The 20,840-nt window shown below is 37.7% G+C and overlaps 1 protein-coding gene across 1 annotated transcript in view; it reads left to right on the top strand.

Moving 5' to 3' along the window:
- The window catches only part of GALNT2 (polypeptide N-acetylgalactosaminyltransferase 2), a 93,274-nt gene that overhangs the window by 38,491 nt on the left and 33,943 nt on the right, over positions 1–20,840 (top strand). Inside the window, exons 2-3 of the mRNA XM_080342213.1 lie at positions 11,925–12,015; positions 18,459–18,612. Coding sequence (XP_080198339.1) covers positions 11,925–12,015; positions 18,459–18,612 — 245 coding nt within the window. The remainder of the gene's footprint in view (positions 1–11,924; positions 12,016–18,458; positions 18,613–20,840) is intronic.

Genomic DNA, 20,840 nt, shown 5'->3' with positions numbered 1-20,840 from the left:
CGTTATAGTGTGAAATTGTCTTCCAGCTTGCTACTTGCAAGTGTGCAGAATTCCTAGGATGCTTCAGTAAATTGCCCAGTAAATTTTCTCCTTAGTCCTGAAAAACTTGTTTTCCTGTGAAGAGGTTTGTGCATTTTTGCCTTTGTCTCACAACTGAAGGCTATGTTCTCCCACATCTCAAAGATATATCTGATACACAGTGCACACAGGACTTAAATCGTATCTAAAGGGCTCCATTTGTACACTTTGTATAAAATTTAGCTGCATAAAGCTGCTGCTCCCCCCACTCATCACTATCTGCCTTTGCTCAGGACTGAACAAACGGGATCCCAACTGGAAGGAATGTGCTTTCTCAGAAAGTACAGACAAACTAAGGCAGAGCAACTGGGAGGAAAAGCAGCGCAGTGTGCCAGGAGCAGAAGGCATAGCAGCAAGGAGAAATGCCTGATTTCCTGTCTTGTAGCTGTGGTTCTGTGTGTGGTCAAAATTTTACAAATAGAGTGCTCTGACATTGGTTTCCTGTAGTAGCATCAGTTTTGGTGTTAACTTTAGTAGCCAAAAAGGCAAACTTTTTTTTCCCCCCCCAGTTGGTGCCTGAATGCATAATGTTATCTTTCAAAGGTGTAAGGTTGTATAATTTTGTTCTGTGTTGAGCAGAGATACAACGATCTGCATTGCCTACTACAGATATGAATCTTAGTGCTAAAATTTGGCAGAAAGAATTTGAAGGAGGTAGAGATGTCCTTTATCTCTGTAGTGATTAGTATTTCTTCCTCTTCATGCAGGGGTCTGCCTTTCACACTTTTTGTCTGGTTTGTGATAGGCATTTGTTTTATTAGTCTGGGTTTTGCTTTGGTAGTCTACAGTATTTCAGATGAACAATGTTCTGGCAAAACTGAAAGATGTTATTGGCAATTATATGTGTGAATTTCGTACTATGAAGCCTTTAATGTTTGAATGCATCAATAGGTGTCACCTATGACAATTTTTGGACTGTACTAAAACTTTACACTTGCTGTGGACAATATTTTTTATTTTGATTTTTTTTTCTAATAAGAATCTGCAGTTAAACACTGATGCTAAATAGTGATACTACATGATACTATTGTCACATGCCCAGAGCTGCAGAGACTTGTCCGTAAATCGTAGTCTTGGGATGGACAGGAAAATATGCAGAGTTATTGAAGGCAGAAGTCATCTGTCAAATGCAAGCTTGTCATAAGATTCTTTAGAGGAGTTACTAAGTAATTTTTCAGACTTCTGAGATTTATTCCCTCTGTGTGTGTATGACCTCCTTGAAAGGGGTAGAAGGAAATAATTCCCTCGTTTCTCAATCTCAGTTTCTGAATCTGAAGATTAACCTCTTCCCCTTCTAAAAAAGATTTAATATTTTGAAGTCAGTCTCACTTTTTGTTTTCCCATTGTTTTCCTAGAGAACAAAGCAATGCTTTTGCATGCTACAGAAAAGATCCAAGACACAGCAACTTTAATTCCCTTGTCTCACCCTATCCTCAGTTTCGTTCTATGCCTGTGGTAGCCTTCCGTTAGGGCTGAGAAAATGCAATGCAATGTTGTGTTGCTTTATTGCATCATAATCCTGCAGATCTGATCCAGCAAAACACTCGACCTGTTAACTGCATCTCACATTTTTCTTCTCCTTTTTCTTTTTTTTTTGTTTTTCTTTTTCCTCATCCAAGATAGCTCTCTTGGATCCTATTTCTGTGTTGTTTTGTTATAATAGTCACCTTGTTCCCTTTACTGACAAACTGCAGACGTGACTGCCACAGCAGTTTTACCTTTACATATACTTGCATTTCTGATCTCTGTATATCCTTTTGATATCAGTTGCCTTTGCACATTTAAATATCTATAAAACAAAGTTAAGCTGAAAAGGATGTAGTTCCGATTGCTTTTTCTTTCTTCTCTCTGTGCTTCAAGATGTGTGTAAAGGCATGGGAGTTTTTTTTTCTTCTACTCTTCCCTTCTGCCCCTGCTTGTTCTTGTATTGCAGCTGAGGGATTCCTACTACTTCCTTCAGAAATATATAGATGGAGAATTGGAAATACCTGGGTTACTGGAATGCTTCAATTTACTTAAGTTATTGGATACACATTTTAAGTTGTATTCTGCTTATTTATTAAATCTTTTGCTTTTCTTTCAATTATTTAACTCCGGTTTCCTGGACTTCCAGAAAATAGGAGACTTTCTCATATGCATAAAGAGTAAAACAAAGCACCACAGTCTTCGCTTTCAGTATTGTGCGCTTTTTTTTTCTTTAGAAAGTCAGTCTTAGAGCTAAGAGCAAGCAGTGATGAGTTGAATTCAAAGAGGATTAAGGACAGGACTTTGAAATGCAGGCTAATTCATCAGACACTTCTGATATTGTAGAATTAACAAGAGATGGCATTAAATCATGCCTGAGCATTTGTTGGAATAATTGCCTTCTTTCAAGTAGAAAAATATGTAGTGGTTTTGAGTGATGGGTGGTTTAATGTTGTAACTAAACTTGTAATCCTTTACTTATAATGGGAACACCCTTTTTAGCACTTTCTTTCCCTGCTATCCTGGCTGCTGCATCCCTTGCGTCAAATATATTAGATAAAATATAGGCTAATGTTGTGGTTCAAACAAAGAAAAAAAGTTCAACAAGTGAAATCATCCATCCATCCATCCATCCATCCATCCATCCATCCATCCATCCATCCTCGCCCCCAGCTGCCTGTCAAGTGGCTACCACACCAGTGTCTGTAAGGGGAGTAGTGGGGATGGTCCGGCCGCTCAGGCTGGAGATGAGCTGGAGTGTGAACAACCCCCTTCAGCAGCGGCAGCTGGACCTGAGAGCAGCTGCCTTGCCAGGGTGGGTGGCACCAGCGACATGCTTGCTTTGCAAAGCATTGCAGCAGTTTAAGATATTATCCTTCTGGTTTCTTCCCCTTGCTTGACTAGTTGTTCTGTGGGATCTGCAATCTACTCTAAGTAAAATCAACTGGGATTGTTAAACAGGAGTTTCGTCTAATCTCAATAATTTTTTGAAAGACTAATGTGCCCACTACATCTCTTGGTTCTGAAGTGGAGTTTTTGTACTTGTATTAAGCTACTTTACTGTTCAGACTTCAGCAAGAAAATGAGTACGCACAGTAATTCTCAAACGAGTGGTGGACTTCAAAAGAAGCACCATGGGCAGATACTGTTTGTGCATCAAGCCATGCCCTACTTTTTTGGGACCTGTTGCCACTTTTTTTGTCTTGTCTCATTCCAGACACTGGTCAGTTAAAACAATTAAACAAAATTTAAAATATTATTTGCAAACTGTATAAAGTGTGGGAAACACAGTAGGCATGAGATAGGCCTGCTAAAATTAATGCTGCTGCCTGAGTATGTACCTCAGAATACTTTTTAACCCATATGAGACATGATGACAAAACCTCCCTGGAGAGGGTCATACCAATAAGTTGTTTTTAAGAGGTTGCATAGGGTAAAGTTTTGTGACATCTTCCTGACTATTCTTTTTGCTGTTGAAGTTGGATTGTGATGGTTTTTATTTGATATTGTGTGTAGAGGTTTTGTTGTTGTTGTTTGGTTTTGTGTGTGTGTTGTGTTTTTTTTTTTTTTTTTTTTCCGAGGCACATGTGTAACAGATCAGGTTGCTTGGCTCCTTTTGATTTATGATGGTTTATGATGAAGTTATTATTGGATTTTTTTTCCCCAATCTAGAGCAACTAAAGGAGCAACGTAAACAGTGTTGCTGCTGAGTGTGCACTTGCTGGGTGAATTGTGGAATTGTCTGCACTGACAAATCCAGAATAGAAGGCTGTTTTAAACCTTATTTTTTAAAAGCCACTGAATTGATTATTGAAAGTGTGTCTTATTTTGTCTCCATCAGCCTTTCTTTTGGGAACTAAAATTGAGTGATAATAGACTTAGGTGTTATTCTGAATTTGAATAAGCATTGCAAATATTTTGTGATGTTTTATTTCCATAGTCTGTGGCAGGTAGTACAGACAAATGTTGTGTTTTGTTTTGGTTTTTTGGGGGTTTTTTGTTTTGTGGGGTTTTTTTGTTGTTGTGGGTTTTGTGTGTGTGGGTGGTGGTGGTTTTTTGTTTTTTTTTTTTTTTTTCCTGAGACATGTTAAATTTAACAGGAAATACTGGCTACTCTTTTTAACTCCCCGCTGACATCCTTAGAGATGGTTTTCCCTTGCTTTCAAAGTCACTGGTACACTTGAGAGTTTACCCTTCCATCAGTCCCAGTACCCTTAAATGTTTCTCCTATTTTTTTTTTTTCCCATCCCTGCTCCTACTATCCACCCTTGTACATTTACGCAGCTCCATGAGTCATTGGATTGAATAGTCTTAGAAAAAAAACAGCAAAGCCTTTCAATGTTTCCTCTGCAGTGTATGAGTTGCATTAGTGTTCTCTGGCATACATTTTCCCCTCGCTTCTGCTGTTTCTGCGGAGATGTGACAGTCTCTCCCGTGGCTCAGAGTAAGGTTGGGTTTTGCTTTCCGGTCCTTGGGCACGTCACAGAGGGTGCTGGTCCTGCTTCTATCTGTGGTGGCCTCTGTGGAGATCTGTGCTTGTCGTGGTGGACTTGGAGTAGCTGATGTTGTCAGCAGTAGCCTCTGTGTTCTTATCCCCCTATGCTTTATCTGTGCGGGGCTGTGTTATCGCACTGTCTTGACTGTCCTCTCGGGCTGACCACTTCAGACTCCAACAGATTTTTTTTTCAGTGTACAGCTGAAGAAAACAAAGGGTGTGTTGTAGTTTTTCGGTTTTGTGGGGTTTTTGCTTCCTCTTTCTGATGAGGTATACTAGCTTGCCAATTTTGTAAGACAAGTAACGTTTAGTTTTCTATTTTCTTGGTAGGTGATAAGTTTGACCACTTTGTTTAGATATTTATAACTAGAGTGAATGAAATCTGTAGGCAAAAAGGCACATGGTTTATTAGAAGTCACCTGGAGCTGTATATCTGAATTCTCATGGAGTTGTGTGTGGTTTTTGGTGTTTGTTTTTGTTTGTTTGTTTTAAGAATACCTTTAAGATCATGTTACACGATGTCAGATGCTTACAGAAGAATTTATCATTAGTTGTAAAATACTGAAATAGTCTAAAACTGCGTAGCATTCACAGAAAATCAGTTAACTCAGTGTATATTAAACTAATGTGAGGATTTGGGGAATAAGTCATGCTGTTATTTTTAGGTTACCTTCAAATACTGATTAGTTCCCTAAAATATACTGAAGTGCAAACCTATGCTTAAAAGCTTACTACCTGAATAACCCTGCCTACCCTACTTGGGGTTTCTGTTGGCTCTTGCCAGTTGAATAAGTTTACTGTGCCCAGAAATTTTAAATGAAGCTGAACCAGAACTTCAGTTAATCCCATTTGCTCTACAAATAAGTCTTCTGCTACAAAGCCGGATCAGACCTTCCTCAGCAAATATGTATACATAAATAACAGAAGTTTCAGATAAAGCATTATTTTTGTCTAGTCCATTCTGGATTTATAAAATGTCAGGTTTTATAGTTGTTTCAGTACTTCAAATAGTGCCCATAAGCTCTAAAATATGTGCTTTCCCATAAGTAAAATTTACAGAGCAAGTAGGGCACTAAGTAATTTAATTTTGTCTGGAGACTACAGCTTACAGTAGTTGACATTTTCAAAGTATTCTGATTGTATTCGTGGAGAATATGTCTAAACATATTTCCTATATATGGAGCCAAACTATAATCTCTATTATTTTTTCCTCTTTTTTGAGATTCTAAAATTGCCTTTATGTATGAGTTGTGTGTGTGTGTTTGTTACCCCCTGGTGAAAGCTTCTGGTTTTGTTTTGAATATTCAAACATATGAAAGGAATGTACCTTTGGCATCAGCTTACTTAAACTGAGTAAAGGAATAAGAATGAAAATTAAATCATCTTTGCTGTAATAATTTCAGACATTACACCTGACAGTGGTAATTGAATATCATAAAGTATATGTATTTTCATTTGTTTGTTTGTTTATTTATGCTTTGTCTCTTGGTGTACTTGGAAAAGTCTGTTTTACTAATGCTAAGCAAGTTGGCAAGCAGAGGAAGTCAGCATTTGTTTATGGGATATTACCTGTAAGAAGGTAGCATTGCAGGCATTTTCAGATTACATTTTATCTCAGGTTCATACAAAACAGTTTTGCTGATGAGGGAAGATGTGGTTGCCCCATAATGTAATTACATTAAATTGCTAGAGTGCTTGCCTGGCATGTAAGAAAGCTGGATTCATTAGCTACAGCAACAGAGACTTGAAGTCTCATTTCTGAAGACCTCTTGGAAGGCAGTGAGCATCGGGTCAGAAAGCATGCCCCTGTGCCGGACTCTGTTCTCTGCTGAAGGTTCTCCTGGCTTAGGAGGAACTGGCACTTCAGAGCCTGCTTAGCTAGTCCATGAGCCTCTAATGTGATGTCTAATTAAAAGATTGTAAGCTGAATTGGGTGGAGTGGGAAGAGGAAGATATTAAGTGCCAGCAGTAGCAAAAAAGGTTGGGCTGGAACTGCACCTGTGGCTTAGGCAGCTGCCTGACTCTGCCTGGCTCTGAGTCCTTTTCTCACGAAACTGAGCTCTGTAAAGAGCCTTCATGCTTGGTTTAGGCATCTGAATTGTAGCAGGCATTAAACTGTGGCAATGCCAAGTGCTGCTCTACACAACATCAAAGTGCTCCTATGTGTCTGGCCCCAAGTACATGACCAGAAATATAGGAAGTGCTGAGAGGAGTGTTGTCTGCAGCGAGAGCACCCCTTCCAAAATCATCAACTGGTTTGGTCTGTGCTCCATGATGCAGTGAAGTCTTGTATTAGGCCAGCTGGATCAAATGATGCTCTTTGAAGATGCTGCCAGTATTCAGTTTCCTTTTAGAAAATGATGAGTAGGAGAAAATCTGTCTGCAGTTGGCCCTTGGCCAACATCTTGAAAAGTAAGTACCAAAACAGATATTAAACCTTAGTGTGTATTGTGTCCCATGAAGCCACATTTGTCAGTTATTTTATCTGCGTGCATGCTACTAGGGCAAGTAGAACTGTGTTTTATTCTGTGTAATTCCCCGCTTTGTATTGTGCGTGAACTTTTTTCAAAAGTTGTGCTGGTACAGGATGATGGGCAAGGCAGTTGGTTTGATGTGTCTAGGATGGCTGGATGGTGTTAGCCCTTGGGTAACCCTGTGCATTAGCCTGTAAGATATTTTTACCTGGCTTGCTGCCATTTCCATGGAAGAGCTGGTGAGCAGCCATCCAGGTAGCACGTGGTGTAGTCACAGTTCCCAACCACCTCCTGTGCCCAGAAGTTGCATGTTGTTCAGCATCTGGGTTGTCTGTGAGAGGAGCAGCTGGTATGGGAAGCACACTCACCTCCCACTTCAGATGTTTCCAACCACAAGAGCTTTGCTGAAGTTTGTGTTGACTTGCCACTTGTAAGGCGTGTGATGTCTTAATATATCTAATGATGTTACATGTTGGTAAGTTGTTCTCTTGTTGATAGGAAGCCCGTGTAGGATAGAAATCTCTGCTATAATGGGATCTAATACATAGCAGTTAAATGTCAAATCTGTCATACGCGAAGCTTTAAAAGAAAAAAGAGGAATGAAAGAAAGAAATAGGAAAAACAGTAGTGATTTAAGTGTGTTTTATGCAGGAGCAATACCTAGGAACTTGGATCAGTTTAATATATTTTTTTTGGGCCAAGTGAAATACCAGTTGACAAAACCTTAATTGCTTTGCAATGCTTGTAAGGAGCATAGTATTCAATGCAAACAAATACACAGAGACCAGAAGGGTAAGTAGTTGGGAAGATCTAAGTAATAGTAGTGGAATTATCCGCTAATGCACATCTGCATATAATTACAGCTTTCTAAACTCAAATGGCACTAATCTTAAATTTATTGGTGAATATGATTGTGTCGTGTTGTAGATGCGTGGAAATGCTATAAAAATGTGTTTGAATCTTGCTTTGCATTTGTACTACCTCATCCTCCCTTTCCGCACCCCAGTCATAGCAGCTGCAAATGTGCAACTAATCATTTCATGAAACAATTTTTTTGAGACTAGTTCTTCAACACGGAGTTTCATATGGTGTCTTTGTCATATCTCAAATTCAGTCTACAGCATGATCTTAATGGAGTGGGTGGGTTGAGCAGGAAAAGTGATAATAGCAAGATTTGTAGAGTGATGTAGGCTTTCTGGGACATAGTGTTTACCATATCCTTAAATAAAATGTTGCTGCTTTTCAGTGATTAATCAGTCTAAAAAAACCCTGTATTTTTCAATCTAACTGTAATTAATTGTGGTTATGGCTTGCAAGAAGTGTTTTTAGCAAGCTGGTAAATAAATGTGCGTCACCTTAAGTTCTGAGCTCTTCAAGTAGCAAAGGTATTTAGATAATTGAATTAAAAAATTACATTTAATTTAGGTTTACTTGATAGAGATTACTACAATACTGTTGTAAGATTTCCCACTGAATGGAGTTGAAGCGTTCCAATTTTGTTTGTATGTCATCTGGTACTGAATTGGGAATTAATGAGAAACAGTGACATGATGTATAAAAGGAATGTATGCCAAATCCCTGCAACATGTGCATTATAGCTGGCATGTACTTATTGGATGTTGCCATATGTGTCCTGGCCTGAGAAAAATAACTGCAGGAATAACAACCACAAATATATTACTTCAGTGGTGTTCCACGTGCGTCTGTTGTTTCATTAGTACACCTGCTAGTTGGCCAGCTACCATTTTAATAAGCTCAATATGTTTGTCCAGGTGTATTTACAGCATTACATGTTTAGGTTGTAGCCTGATATTGTCAGCTTTTATAGTATGTCAGGAAAAAGGTATTTTTTTTAAGTATTAAGTACTTACAGTATTAATAGTATTTTAATATAGAAAAAGACATGAGCCTTTTCTTTTTAATTTTTATTCATTAAAACTCCCTTTCGTGCTCTCATGATTAAAGAGCCGTGCCTCCTTTTAAACTGTTTCAGTTGCTTTCAGTCTTGCCTTAAGCTTAGCTTTTTTGTATGAATTACTTTTGTTGGTACAAGCATCATTATCTTCTACCAAGATTACTCATCCAGTGCAAGTGGCTTTTTAAGATCACATTAGAAGCTGGGATTTTGTTTCACTTCAAGCAAGTTGAAAAAGCAACTCTCTCCTTTGATGAAAACACAGGAATGTCATTTGACCATATGATTCATTCATGTATTGCACGAAATTAACATGCTGAAGCAATTTACAGCTAGAGATGTAAAGAAACTGGTTGTATTTATGTCTTTGGTTTTAATGTATACTTTGTTCTCCTTTTGTGAACTTGAGTTCTCACTAAAGGATATAACGTTTTCTTTGCCCCTAAAAGGCATGGGTTTCCCACATGTACTTTCCAGATGCTTTATTGGGTGAAAAGTTAGTACATACAACAGAACGTCAGTTTTAGCCAAGTAGTCTATAAGAATTAAAATAGGTTTCTTTTGGAGAAGAAAAATACCACAAAACCCTAATCTAGGACACAAAGGTTCAAGGTTAATATCAATACTCTGCCATCACTGTGCTGTTTTATAGGGAGTCCCAGGAGGCAAGCTGAACATCCAGCAATCTGTGGTGGAAACCTGCACCCTGGCAGCTTGGATCCCCTCAGCATGTCTAAAGGCTGGAGCCAAGTCGTTTCCTAGAAGCCTCAAATTTATAAGAATTCAAAAATGCATTTAGCTATAAGATTGCTAAATCTAACTTTGCCTTTAGTAGTTTGTTTACTAAAAACACGAAGTCATGACAACGAAACCCAAAGTGCAAGAACTTGATAAATAATCATGTGTAATGGTACGTGCTCCTCAGCTAGGATCAATCAGAAGGCAGAGACTCAAAGGGAAGGGAGAAAATGAGGAAGGACTTTTTTCTTTTTTTCTTTTTTTTTTTTAGTTACAGGAAAAATCCTTGTGATTTTTTTGGTTGCTCAATATATCTTTTGTGTTTACTTTTCAACTTACGTAGGTAAGTGGAATTTTGCAAAGCTCAACATTCTTATTGGGAAGATTTTTCTTCCAGCTACAGTTGATACTGGCACTTATTAAGCATTTCCATAGTGTTGCTATCTTTAAAATGGTGTACAAAGCCAAATAACTAGTGAAATACAACTTTCTGGAACCATAGAAAGCTTCTGTTACAATGTGCTGGTGGGACTTGGTGCACAGTGACAGATAATTTCCATCACCAGCATGAATGAGCCATGATAAGTTTCTTGGAATATCTTGTGTGCTTTTTTGGTGTGTTTTGTTTTTTGTTTTTCCCATTTGTGAGTCTTTCTTTAAGCAAAGTTATTGACCTTCACAAGGCTCAGTGGCCCAAAGCATGTACCAACGTGGTGAAATGTAGTATAAGAATCTGGACAAATTTATTCTCTCTGGTATCCTCAATGCGTGATGCTATGAAGAGCATGCATCTGTGGCATTTCATTTTTAACTGACTTAGTGTTTGTATGGCTGGCTTTCTCTGAAAATGGTTAACAATAACAGAAAAGCATCAGTATTCAATTTCATATTTCAGTATTTTAGAAATCTGCCTTTTTTCAACACATTTCCAAATATTAACGCCTACTTAGTGTAGATACTTAAGCTGAATTTGCATTGGAAAATTCAGACATGCCTGAGGACATGCTGAAATTATATAATTTGTGGTTGAAATGTTCCTAAACATACATTTGGCCTGTTCCAACTACTTAGTATTCTACCTAAAGAATTCCCAGATGCAGCTCAGGAGCCAGGATGGCAGGGACAGCTTGCAGTACCGGGTTTGTACACCCTGTGCTGGAGACTCTCTGATTCCTACAAGAAATACAAACTGTTCCGCACTGCTTGGCTTTGGAGCCTGGTAATTTTTATAGGTGCGCTTATTGATTAGTATAGGCATAGTATTCTTACATGATGTTGTAAAGGTGTTTTCCTGAGCAGGGTTGTGCAAATACAGCCAGTATTATAATTGGGACTTGTTCAGTGCAGATGTAAAAGAGGAAACAGAATTTCCTTTGGCGAGTGTGCAAGAACTACACAAGTTGATGGCACTTTAATCAGTTGGCTAAGTATAGTGTGCAAATCAGCATACAGTTGCTAATTGTGTGTATATATATACACACATTTTTTTAAGTTACCTTTTTCTCTGCTTCTTCCAAATGTATAATGGGATAATTCAAGCTTTATATCTAATTTTTTTGTGGCAATGAGCATAAAAGAGTGTGTGTGGTTTTCTGTTGATGAAAGGAAAACGAGATTTAAAGATTCAGAATAAGTGTTGGAAATTGGAGGTGGGTGGGAGATGAAACTTTTCCCCTCTCTAAATATTATAAATATTACTGGAATCACAAATCTGATGGAGTTGCTTGTGAAGCCCAGAATAAGCTATGCTGAAATGAACACATGAAAAAGATATTGAAGATATTTTGGAAGGTTTTTTTCCTTACAGTAAGGCTGCACTCTGGATATAACTGCTAGATAACCTGATTTCTCTTTTTCATGTAACTTTCCTGTTTAGGCTGTTACTTGCTACAGTAGGGTTTTCTTCAGGTTTTGTTTATGTTTGTGTCTGCATTGCTTACTTGAGTATTACTGACTTTAAAAAAAGTGTATATATATTCCATCTTGGCTAATACATTTCTTTCATGAACATTTAATTTTCCAAATAAGAATTGATGCATAAAATAAATGCAAAAGCCTGTCTTAAGTTTTTGTACTTTTTTTTGTTTGTTTTTCAAGTAATTGAGGAAATAATTATACTTTCTCTTAAAATCTGAAGCTACAACTCTTGGACCACTTCATGAGTTTAAAATCCACGAAACTTAGTTATTGCTGTTTGCTTTGAAAACATAAAATTAAAGCGATTAAGGAGACTATTTTAAAGACTATGTACTTTTTGCAGGAGGACCCAAATGATATCGACCCCAAAAGGAAAGATGTGCGTGGCAATGATGTGGAGGACAAAGCACAAAGTGTGGAAACACTACCTCCAGGTATTGCAGTACTGTTTGTTATGAAAGATCCATAGCTGTAAAACATTTATCCTTGAAAGCCATAAAACACAACAGTTGTTCTGACTCTAGTAATTCTTTATAGTTTGGAACTGCTAGGATTATTTTAGCAGTATGTATTTCTCTTTATTTAAAGCTTCAGCTTCCTTAAGTCTTAACTGCTTCACCACTTCTTTGGGTTTAAAACCACAGAGAAAGTGACTCTTTGCTAGTATGTTTGTCTTGTGCTGCACTATGTTTGAGGTGCTGTGTAAGCCTTTGGTACAAAACTTGGTGCGTTGTTCTTGATGGATGGTGCTTGCAGGCAACAGACAAGTCTCCTCCAAACTCTGCTGCTGACTGAAGCCAAGGTTCATGCTTTTTTGGTTTTGTCTAGCTTTTGATGTGGCAGATTTTCCTGAGTGGGGGGGGATGGCATACCTAATTTTTCATCAGACTTGCTCACTGTCACATGCTGGCAAATAACAGAGCAACATGATTTTTGTTTTATTCGAGGGAAATGGTCTAATGCCTTGAGGATGAGCTAGGAAATCAAGTGTTACAGAATCATTGCATGTGACTGCTTCCATCAACTCATTTTGCTGTTGAACTATTTCACATCAATGAGATTTAATATAGCTGGAACTGAGGTACTAAGGAATACAGAAATAGTAAAATGGATTTGAATATTTTATGCTGTATTGAAAAAGTTTACCATACAAGGACAACCTCTGATCGGATAGCTTCACAACATGTTTTACAGTCTTCTTCTATTAATGCTAATATTTGGCTTATGAATTTGTCTTAGCCAAACATTTGAAATGCTATGAGGTCTTGAAGAAAGAGCTGACCAAGGTAAACTTTCCTTTAAGCAGCTGGAAACTTCCATCCCCAGTAATGTGTGAGGTATGATTTTGTTTTACAGTCTTAGACTCCTTGTGCAGTATAAGCTGTTTGACATTCATGGCTTTTTTTCCTGTAGCCTTTGGCCTACCTTGTCTTAACTGCTTTCTGGAAAGAGGAACCAAGACTCTGGCTATATATACATGCTTTTTTGGCAAAACCTTTGTGTATGAATTGGGAAATAAATCCTAAGAAGTTGAAGAGTCTGGCTTATTTAACTTAGCTTCTGGCAGATTTTTTCAAGTATTTTTTTCCCTTAACAGAAACCTCTGTGAATATTGTTACTGTGATTATAGGTCAGCCAACTTTGCACTGTCCAGCTACTATTCTTATTTCCCCTTTTTGGATGTTTATGTATTCTAGGCCAAATCCAGTTCCTCTAAGATCTTCCTTTCCCAGTGGCCCTAAGTAGCCATTTGAGTATCAAAAGAACTGGGAAGTGTCACAGGTTGAAAGGGAGAGATACCAGAAGCTGGAAGAGTTGAAGCTAGAAGTAAAATTAATTGTAAAGTAGAACAGATCAGGGCTTTTTTTTTCATTTTATTAGTTGGTCAGGAATCTCTTATGGCTTTATTTTTAACAGGCAGGAGAATCTTTGCAGTATAGTAGTACGAGAGTCTCAAATCAAACATCAAAGGCTACACAGATGGAATTATGCACTCTTAAAACACTCTTTTGATTATTTTCAATTTGTGTAGGCAAACTTGAATCCTTATGACAATGAAGCTTGGAATTTGTATTTCTGCAGATTCTTTGTACTATTTTAAAGCAAAGTGATCAAATTTTAGGAGGGCTTTGTTTCAAAACTTTCTTGCTTTTCTACTGAGGTTAAGAGACCCATATTTTAGGTTTCAGCATTATGCATTATAGTATCTTTCAGAACATCTCAGAGTTAATTGTTTATTATCACTATTTTTAAAATGGCTTTATATAAAAGATAAAACTGTTGGTGTGTGGTGTTTTTTTACCTTCTGTACATCAGAGTGTATATATCCTTTGTCATTGGGTGACTTTTTTTTACATGCTGCAAAAGTCTGTCTTGTTTTGTGAAAATAATTGTATTAGGTCTTGTTTAATAGTTAAAGACCAGCCTTGAATTATCTGTATGGGTAACTAAAACAGAACTACATAACCAGTTTTCTGTAATGACAGTTTTCTACTTATTTCTGTAAGTAAAAATAATCGTGTTTATATCAAGTATCCTGCTGCTTTTAAGCTGTACTGAGTCAGTAAAAGGGAATGCAAGCTATTTAGGAGATTTTTGTATCCATCCATTCCTATTCTTTGTTGCCTGCCACTTGGTTGCATGCAGATATGTTATGTGTTTTTTTTTTGTTTTCTCTCTTCTATCTCACTTCAAGCTGCTCTTACTATTATCTGATTTTTCCCTAGAAGGTCTGATTCATATTGCACATGGTCGACAGGGCCTTCTGCTGGAGCTGAAGCCAGGCTTTCCCTCCTTCCTGGCTCCTGAAGCCAAGTTCACTTGTTCTTATATTCTATGGAATGCCACTGCTTTTCAGTAAATATAGCCCTACGAAGCCGTCTCCTTCCTTTCTTCTTGAATTTATGCTCTGTTTTCTGGACTAGTGTTTCATTTGCTGGTTTTAAAAGTCTTTGGAAATGGTAAATGGTAAATGATACATTTTAAATTATTTGTATCAAACTCTGATAGAAACTGGAATGGAGTAAAAAGTACCAAACTACCACTATTTTTAAAATACAGCTACTTATTACAGAGCGAAAACAATCAAAATGTGCTTCCTATTTAAAATCAACCAGCTTATTATTAAAAATAATAGCAGTGAATCACACTATTTTTGATTGCCCTCTCTAAGACTTCAGAGTTGGGAAATACCTGGGACAAAAAGAAGCAGCTTCACTGGATTTCACCTTTCCTTGTTTCTATTCAGCCGCTCACTCTCAGAGCAGTCCGTAAAATAAGTGCTTCTTGTCAAAACCAAGTTTAGCCCTGCAGCATAAGCCTGGTTCCAGGTTCTTAGGCAGTTCACTGATATTTTTTTTTTTCTTCCCATCCCCATGTAACTCTAGTAGCAAACTCTGCAGTTCATTTACTTTTGAGTTTAAAAGATTCATTTATTGTCATGTTAGGTCTTAGTACAGCTGAATACACATTTGCTTGAATTTGAAGTTACAAACTTGCTTGATTTAAGTTTGAAAAACTGTAGCTGCACTTTCTGATGCTCATTCCACCTGGCAAAGTCATTTGAACTTGGGAAACTACAGAGCCAGCCAACTCCCCAGAAGGAATTAAATCAAACATGCTTCTATTTGTGTACCTCAGGGTACAACATCTGGTACAACAGAAACAGTACCTATTATTGGGAAAGGTTTGTTACACCACTTCTCACTTCAAAATTTAGTTGACAAATTGTCAGAAATACAAGCTTTTAGCAAAACTAAGTCTGAACAGTCTGCTTTAGCTTTGGATCAGCCTTACATTTCCCAGCAGTTAGCTTGAGCCTTTGGCACTTGTAACCATGAGGGGCTTAATAAGAATGACTGGGACACCATCACCCTTATCTCTGTGATGCCCTCATGGCCTCTTGTGTTTTTGCTACGCTTTCCATGGGATGGAAGGCACCTGGAGGAGTGGATGGGGGGCCAGTCCTGAAGCAGGCAGAGCATTAAAATCTGTTGGAAGTTGGAGTGTTTGAAAGTTGGAAGTCCTATATAAATGCATTTTAAGTGTGGATTTTATTTTGTAAAATTCAGTAGAATCTTTATTTGTAGGCTGGAAACACAGTGACATGACATGTCCTGTATTTTAGAAAATATTCAACCTATGTTCCAGATTGAAGCTCTATTATAAACTAGAAGCACAGGTGATAATATAGTTTAGTTACCAACGAGATTACAAAAAGCTTTGAGAAATGCTAAGGAAGAAAGTTACACAGGTAGATGTTCTTGTGATCTCTGTTTCTTCTAGTTTCCTGAAACAAACCACTCTTGCATTTTGTACAGTTTTGTTGCAAGCAAGGTTTGGTGTAATTTTTGTAAATAACTCTGGCTTGGGTTATTTGTAGTGTGGTAGCTGCCTGACATGTAATCTTGTTTCAAAGTAAGTTTCTGGAAATACTTTGAAGAAAGAACTTGAAAGGCTAAGAACTCCTCTTGGCAGTCTGTGGGCTACCAACAGCAGCTGGAAAGTTTCCTTTTTAGAGTTCTTTCAGTAACTGGAATAGGAAAATTGGTAATTCTCCATCCAGTTATTTTCCTGTAGTTTTCCCTCTGGGGTACTTCACCAAGTGTCTATTAAATCTTTTGCAGTCTGTTTTTGTTTAACTGTCTAGGTCTGTCTTCCGTGTGTGCATGTGCATGTTTTAACTTCTTTAGGATGATAATTCAGATGTAAAAATAGTTACTTAGTATTAACTGGCTCGCTCTTAAACCAGTAATCCAAAACTATGGGCACTTTTTTCTTACTCTGTGACTTGACTTGGATGTTGGAAGTTTCTTAAACACCAACCAAACCCAAATCAACTCCTCCTCAGCCTTGATATTTTTGCCTTACAACCTCCACTACCATCTGATAACTAAATCACACCTTAGGTCCAAGTTGCTCTTGTAGATGAGGTCCTTGGATGATCCTGACGTTTTAGGGATTTTTAATCAATTTGGTGGTGTTTGTCTGGTTAAACAACATACAAGTATTTTGTTTAATGGTGGAAAGCATTCTTTCAATATCAGAATCTTCTAGTAGGAGTTAATGCACCATAGTTGGGGCATGGCTTATGCATAGAAAACTGTAAGGGACACCTGCCTTAGTTTCCATGCTGTGCAGGTTGAGAGAGAAGAGCAAAGCCAAACCTTGAAACATCCAAGCAACCTCTGACTCTTGTGAATAGCTGCTTGAGTAGTATTTCCTCTATGTATATCAGCTTAGTTTAGGGTATGCCTTAGTTATCTTTAAAAGCTGAACTTGAATGGAGTGACGTCTGCAGTCTGATACTTCCTGACCTTAATTGAAAGTAGCTCAAACTGCGTATGTGTAGTTACGAAAACAGTGAATATTTACTCCTCTCGTCTGTAGTAAACAGTGGCCCCAAAAGATGGATTTTGCTTCGTATGTTTTTTTTAATGCCAACAGCATACTGTGTTCAGCACATCATGCTTGCAGGAGATTCTGATACATGTCCATCTTAAAACAAGAATGTCTTTATTGCATTAGAATCGCAGAATGTTAGGGACTGGAAGGGACCTTGAAAGATCATCAAGTCCAATCCCCCTGCCAGAGCAGGAACACCTAGATGAGGTTACACAGGAACAAGTCCGGGCGGGTTTTGAATGTCTCCAGAAAAGGAGACTCCTCAACCTCCCTGGGCAGCCTGTTCCAGTGCTCTGTCACCCTCACTGAGAAGTTTCTTCTCAAATTTAAGTAGATACTCTTGTGTTCCGGTTTGAACCCATTACCCCTTGTCCTGTCATTGATTGTCACCGAGAAGAGCCTGGCTCCATCCTCATGACACTCACCCTTTATATATTTGTAAACATTAATAAGGTCACCCCCTCAGTCTCCTCCAAGCTAGAGAGCCCCAGCTCCCTCAGCCTTTCCTCATAAGGGAGATGCTCCACTCCCTTCATCATCTTTGTTGCCCTGCGCTCAGAACTTGAGCTCTGATTTTTAGTTAAAGATGATATGTTTGCTGTAGGTAGCATACATTTGTTTGTAAATAGACAGAGGTAAGAACTGATAGTTTAAAGATATTTGGTAACTATACCATTGCTTTACACTAGAAGATGGCAAAAGTCTTGATATTTCATTCTTGGGGCTGGATGCTAATTAAACTACATTTCTGTGTCAGTGCCACAATCAGTCACATAATACCACAGTCATTGTTAAAGAGGGATTAATCTCTGAATCAGTTCTGAGTGTAGAGAAGGTTGCAGTTGTGTCATACTGGAGAGTGACCTAGTGCTGTGCCTATATGAAATACTGTTTTTTGAGAATAACCTGATCTTGTACTTCTAAAAAGCCTGTTCCTCAAATAGTTTGATTATAACTGACTGTGTTTTTACTTCTGTAATCAAACAGTAAATTAAAATGTAGTGTCTTTGAAGCCTGGACTGAATCTTGAAAAGTAAATGTTTCTTGGATAACTTCATAGCCAGATCATCTGCCATATTAATGCCTGTCAATATGTGTTCGTTTTTGTGCAGGTTTTTGTGTGTGTGTTTTTTTGTGTTTGTGTGTGTTTGTTTGTTTTATGGAAATTGTGGTAGTTGGCATTAAGAAAAACAACAAACAAAACAGACAAGATGAGGCATGGTCTGGTGATTACTTGTATAAACTGAGATCTGTAAAATTGTTCAATTTTATATTAATTTGCAGGATGTTCTAGAGGAATTTAATACACAAAAGTGACTGCTATACTGTTATTAGTAACAATGCTGGTGAGGTTTAATTACTTTGTTGCAAAATTTAAAAGCAAACTATTTCTTCACTTATGTTTGGATTGCTGAATGCTGTTCTTTATATTGCAAAGATTAAATTGGATATTTTCCTGTTTTTTGTATTGTAGGAAAAGTTCGGTGGCAAGACTTTGATCAAGATGGTTATGTTGGCGCTACCATGGTGCGATCTGGTCAGGATCCATATGCCCGGAATAAGTTCAATCAGGTAGAAAGTGACAAACTGCGAATGGACCGAAGCATTCCTGACACTAGGCATGATCAGTAAGTGCCAAACTGAGCCATGTTTGACTTGGCTTAACCTTTTTGTTTTTATGGCTTTTGAGCAGCAGGTGTTTTTTCAAAAGCAAAAGATCTCCAGCTTTCAAAATGACAGGAACAGTGAGCTCTGGTGCAATCTCTGAACAGTGGGTTAAAGAACAATGAATCTTATTCAAGTTTTTCTGTTTCCATGACTTCTGTTGGTGTGTATTCTATAATCCAAACTGGTGCTGCATTTCAGTCTTTGTTCCTGTTTATCTGGTAGCTTTTCTTGGTTTCTACATTTGTCTCTTTCACTGTGAGGATGATCAAACAGTGGAGCAGGTTTCCCAGAGAAGATGTGAAGTCCCTAGGCTCAGGGATATCCGAAGCCCAGTGCGCAACCTGCTGTGGCTGGCCCTGCTCTGAGCAGGGAGTTTAGATGACAAGATTTCATGGAGCTCCTTCTGATACCAGTCTCTCTCTGATTCTGTTCTTTTAAGTGCATGACATTGTCAACTTCAGGCCTAAAAGAATTCATTTATGCACACCCTGGTGAACACAGGACAGAATCACACTTCAGATGCTTAAAAACTTCTGCTATGTAAGGCTGCTTGTGCAGATTCAGGAAACAGTATACTTCAGAGTAAGGAAAAGTATTACTTTCTTGTGGGTAGGGAAGACTTAAATTTAAAAAAGGGTTTAAGTGACTTACATTAACCTTGTTTAAGCAGAATTATTAGTATTAAAGTTGCTCATTAGGACTTCCATAACTTTAAAATAACAAAAGCAGGTTGAACTTGGTTTTAAAAACTAGGTGAGCGTATTCTCAAAGCATAAAATTAGCCAGCTTTGCGTAGCTAATTTGCCTAACTAATTCTGCAGTTTGAATGAACTTCGCAGCTCTGTAGGTAAAAGCAGCTGGAGGAGACGCCAGGAGAGAGAAGAGGAAGGTGGCTGGTTTTCCTCTATAAAGTTCTTTAATCAGGAATGGCATAGAAGAGGAAACCTGTATAGAAACTCAGACACTTACAAGGGTTTTAAAAATGACACAGTATAATAGTATGGTTTTGGATTCCTTTAAGCATATGATTTGTAGATAAAGCAAATATTGTATATTTTGCCATTAATTGAATGGAAAAGTAGGAAGAATCTAGTGTTTCACTTATTGCCATAAAAGCAGTGAAAAGCCTGATGCCCATGGTGTACTGAGGAGTTTAAAATGACTTGAATTTTCTTCGTCACTTTTTCATTTTTTCACAAGAAACACATTCTAACTTTTTAGAACAGGTATTTTCCCTCAAGAGCAGAGATCAGCCACCAACTTACAGAAGCTTCTGTGATTCAGATATGCTGAATTTGGAGTTTTTCTAGGTATTTAATAACCTCTGATGGGATTCTAACAAAGGAATACTCTCTTCTGAGAAGAATTTAAATGAGAGATTAGAAGAGACAAATTATGTTACAGTGGCTGTGTTTGTTTTAACTGTCTGTGTTATGATTATATGCTGACTTGCCTGTGATTTTTCACTAAATGGAACTTGAAAAGTACCCTTCAATAGAGAGAGAGATGTTTCTGTGGAAAGGCTGTATCTGTGCTGTGATTATTGCTGAGACTTTGCCATGGAGCAGATTTAAGTGCCCATCAGTCTGTAAATGGCCATCTTTTTAAAGAAAAAAAACCCAAACCAACTAACCAAATCCAAAACTGAAGCTATCGTTCCTGCAAATTGCCCATGATGCTTTTCCTGCCATTTTGTAATTAGTTTTCCTTCTACTTTGGCAAGGGTATTTGCTGCAGAAACTGAAAAAATCACATGAAATATTTGTTTGGGATCTGTCCAATGGAAAGATCAAAAGCAGTAGCTGTGGGAAGAAGAATATGTTACAAATCTGAGCACATGACACTTGGAAGCATGTTATTTTCAAAAAAATTGGAGGCAACTAGTTTAAGATTGACATCTCTTATGGAGCTGCTAGGATCTCTTTCTTTAAGGAAAGAAACCTGAATGAGGGAACACTTGTTTCTGCTTAAGCAGCTTTTCATTACTTGTATTGATGTGTCTAAGAGCCTGTTTGACTTTAAAATAACCATTTAATAATACTATTTAATTGCTGAAATTTTCTAGGCTATTTAGAAGCAGTTTATCAGGATTCTACATTCGATATGTAAATGTGTGAGCAGTTATGCTTATCTTTTAATACTGGATTGTTTAGTCAAACTGGACAAACTTTTACTAGCATCAGGTTAA

Source organism: Nesoenas mayeri, assembly GCF_963082525.1.
Source record: "Nesoenas mayeri genome assembly, chromosome: 3".
Classification (NCBI taxonomy): domain Eukaryota; kingdom Metazoa; phylum Chordata; class Aves; order Columbiformes; family Columbidae; genus Nesoenas; species Nesoenas mayeri.
Note: the sequence above shows the minus strand (reverse complement) of the source record. Positions and strands in the feature narration are given on the sequence as shown.